General features: G+C 40.2%; 1 protein-coding gene across 9 annotated transcripts in view; it reads left to right on the forward strand.

Moving 5' to 3' along the window:
• tnk2b (tyrosine kinase, non-receptor, 2b) overlaps positions 1-2941 on the forward strand; it is a 78980-nt gene that overhangs the window by 45131 nt on the left and 30908 nt on the right. Inside the window, exon 1 of one of the 9 annotated variants that reach the window (XM_014014093.1) lies at positions 1815-2675. The exons of the other annotated variants lie outside the window; for them this stretch is intronic. Within the exon in view, the coding sequence (XP_013869547.1) occupies positions 2619-2675 (57 nt within the window). The 5' untranslated portion in view covers positions 1815-2618. Of the gene's footprint in view, positions 1-1814; positions 2676-2941 lie in introns of those variants that run through there. 9 annotated transcript variants of the gene reach the window in all.

Genomic DNA, 2941 nt, shown 5'->3' on the forward strand with positions numbered 1-2941 from the left:
TATATATATATAACAATGTTGTGAATGGAGACAAAGCTCCAGAGTCTGCTGCAGAGAAGCTGCTCAGAGTTTTTAATGTTGTAGAAAGGAGATAAGATTTTGGGTGGACTATCAGCAGGAAGGAAAGTCAGCACCAAATAAAGAAGAAAATGCAACAATTTGTCCAGATCCTGCCGGAGGGATTAATAAAGGAATGACGACGAGGGAGAGGAGGAGGATGAAGGCTTTTTATAGATGTGATGATGTCACTGAAGCAGATAAACTGAGGGTTTGATTACAACAGTTTATCTTTTCATAGAAATACAGTGAATATGTTTAATCAACATGAATGTTTAAAACAAGTGGGACTCACACAGTGTGATATCTTCATCTGTACTGCACTAAATTAAATATTACAGTAAGAACTATTCTAACATACATATACTGTAATTGACTATGTTTTACTGCTTTATAGAAACTACTGTATAAAAAAACATATTTGGTCACAAAACAGGAAAGCTTTTGATATTTCTTTCTGGGTAAATTCCTGTAAACTTACAACTGATGTTAAAATAACCTCCTGATTTAAAAACAAATTATTTTTCTATTAAGTTTAGTTTTTACAAATGCAGACTGCAGCGTGGAACTGTCCCTCTGAATTCTAAGTGTTTGTGACCGTGTGAGCAGTGAGGTGTGCAGCTGCGTTTTCTGAAAATCATGAGTTGGAAAACTCTCTTCTACCAGGTGATGTCTGCAACAACAATTTTTATTTTTTTAACCTACAAACTCAAGAAGCAGGTTGTTGTTGTAGTCAGAGCTGGCTCCTCTCTGTCAGATGGTTACCAGAACCGGACAGGGACTTTTCTGGGAGGAGTGAGTTTCTTTTCTCTGTGCAGAATTGGGTTTTCTCTGGTTTCCTCCCACAGACCAAAAAACATGATTATTGGGTTAACTGGTAACTCTAAATTGTCTCTGTGTCCCTGTGATGGATCTGTGACTTGAAAAAGAAGAAGTGGGTAAAGAGGATGGATGGATGGAAACTGAAACAAGGCGAGCCTGTGCAAGTCACAAGAACAACTTTAGAACTGCTGCAAATGTTTTAAAACAGTCCAAAACATAGTTGTCTTATGAAAGGGGTTAAAAGTTGGGATAAATTCAGTTTTATTTTGTTTAAAGTGCCTGTGACATCAGATTTTTCTAATAAACATGAATGCATTTCTGAAAAAACATGGATAAAAATATTGCAAAATAAATTTCAAGCCGCTGAGATGAACAGTTGTTGGGATGTTCTTATGTTCAGTAACAGGAAGTGGTGTCAAAGGGGAGCATCTGTATGTAAACAGCGTTGCTACAACTCAGACTTAGAGAAGACTTTGATGTTTCTTTAGATTTTTTTGAGTCTGTCAGAGATGAAGAAGAGTCAGAGTTCAAATAATGTTTCAATAAACAAAGACCAGAAAGTTCCCCTTTGATGTCACTTCCTGTTTCACTCTGGCCGAGCCATATTTAAAAGAAAACATGTCATGTATGTGACAAAACAGGTTATTATGCCAAGTTTCTTAAATATAAAGATGTTTTCTTTGATGTTTTGCTTTTAAAGGGCATGAACATCACTTTAATCTGTTTTGTTTGTTGATGTGGACTGGATGGTCCTCTGGTTGTTTCTGGTCCTCAAACCACATTAATGGTTTAAAAGGTGCAGCAGGTCATCATGCTTATCTGAATGATTTTTTACAATAATCAGGACAGAACTGTAGGATGGTGTGGTTGTGTTTAGGTAGTGTGCACGCTCGTTGTCTGGCTGCTTGCACCACAGGAAGCAGGCTCCCGTCCTGTGGTTGAATGTGACCCTTTGGCCCCGGATCAAACGCTCCAGTGGTCTGAACCATGGAGCCACTGTCCTCTGCACCACGCACCGCTCTGCACGGGAAAGACCCGATTACTGCTGGCAGAGAGGGAGGGAAGATGGTCACACAGAAGTCAAACGGAGAGGAGATGAAAGAAAAAGAGTGAGGTCAGAGGAAATGGAGAATAAATAGTGGGCTGATATCATCAATGAGCCCAAACTAAGATTTGATTACATCTCAGAGTGTGGAACCAGTTTACTGTTTGTCTGTTGAGCCAGACTGAAGTCTCTTCATTTTAGTCTGATTATTTGATGGAGGGATGGAAAAACAAACAGATGCAAAACTGAGATCCAGTCTGAGAAGAGGAGGGGCAGCATAAAGGAGGGAGGAGAGGAAGGAGTGTCTTTTTGTGGACTTTCAGTCAGTCTCTGCTGAAGCTCCTCATCGTTCTTCAGCCTTCTCCTCATTCTCCTGCTTCACACTTTCACTCTGGAGCTTTAAGCTCTTCTTACATGTTTCTATAAGTTCTTGATGGAGTTGAAGCTTTAAAAAAAGATCTTCGAGGATTTACCGCCATGGAATGTTTCAGCTTCATGTTAACGAGTCGCAGGAAGGTTTTCTTACCCGTCTCGGGTCTGGAGCATCGGGTGTGGATCCAAAGACTTGGTGCCCTGCTCACACCTCCACCAGAGTCGGAGCATCAAACTGTGGGTTTGGTAACAGCTTGAAGGAGCTCTCCGAGGTGTTTCAACCCACTTTATTTACATCTTCGTGCAGTGGGAAGGAGAAAACATGCGGCGCATTGAGAAACTGAAGAGAACCTTCACACCGCACTTCCACGTGTATCGAGTAAGTCTGATGTGTGAATAAACTGTGGTGGTCACCTGGAGTTATGTAGACTGAGTCCAAAAGGGAAATAAAAAATAGGGGTGCACCAAAACAATCATTTAAAATCAGAATCGCAATTCTCATTTACAAAGATTCAGAAGTGATTTCAAGTGTCCCAAAATCGATTTTTAAATATATCCATCCATCCATCCATCCATCCATCCATCCATCCATCCATCCATCCATCCATCCATCCATCCATCCATTTTCTGTACATAATTAAAAAT

This window comes from Austrofundulus limnaeus, unplaced genomic scaffold (genome assembly GCF_001266775.1).
Source record: "Austrofundulus limnaeus strain Quisiro unplaced genomic scaffold, Austrofundulus_limnaeus-1.0 Scaffold110, whole genome shotgun sequence".
Classification (NCBI taxonomy): Eukaryota; Metazoa; Chordata; class Actinopteri; order Cyprinodontiformes; family Rivulidae; genus Austrofundulus; species Austrofundulus limnaeus.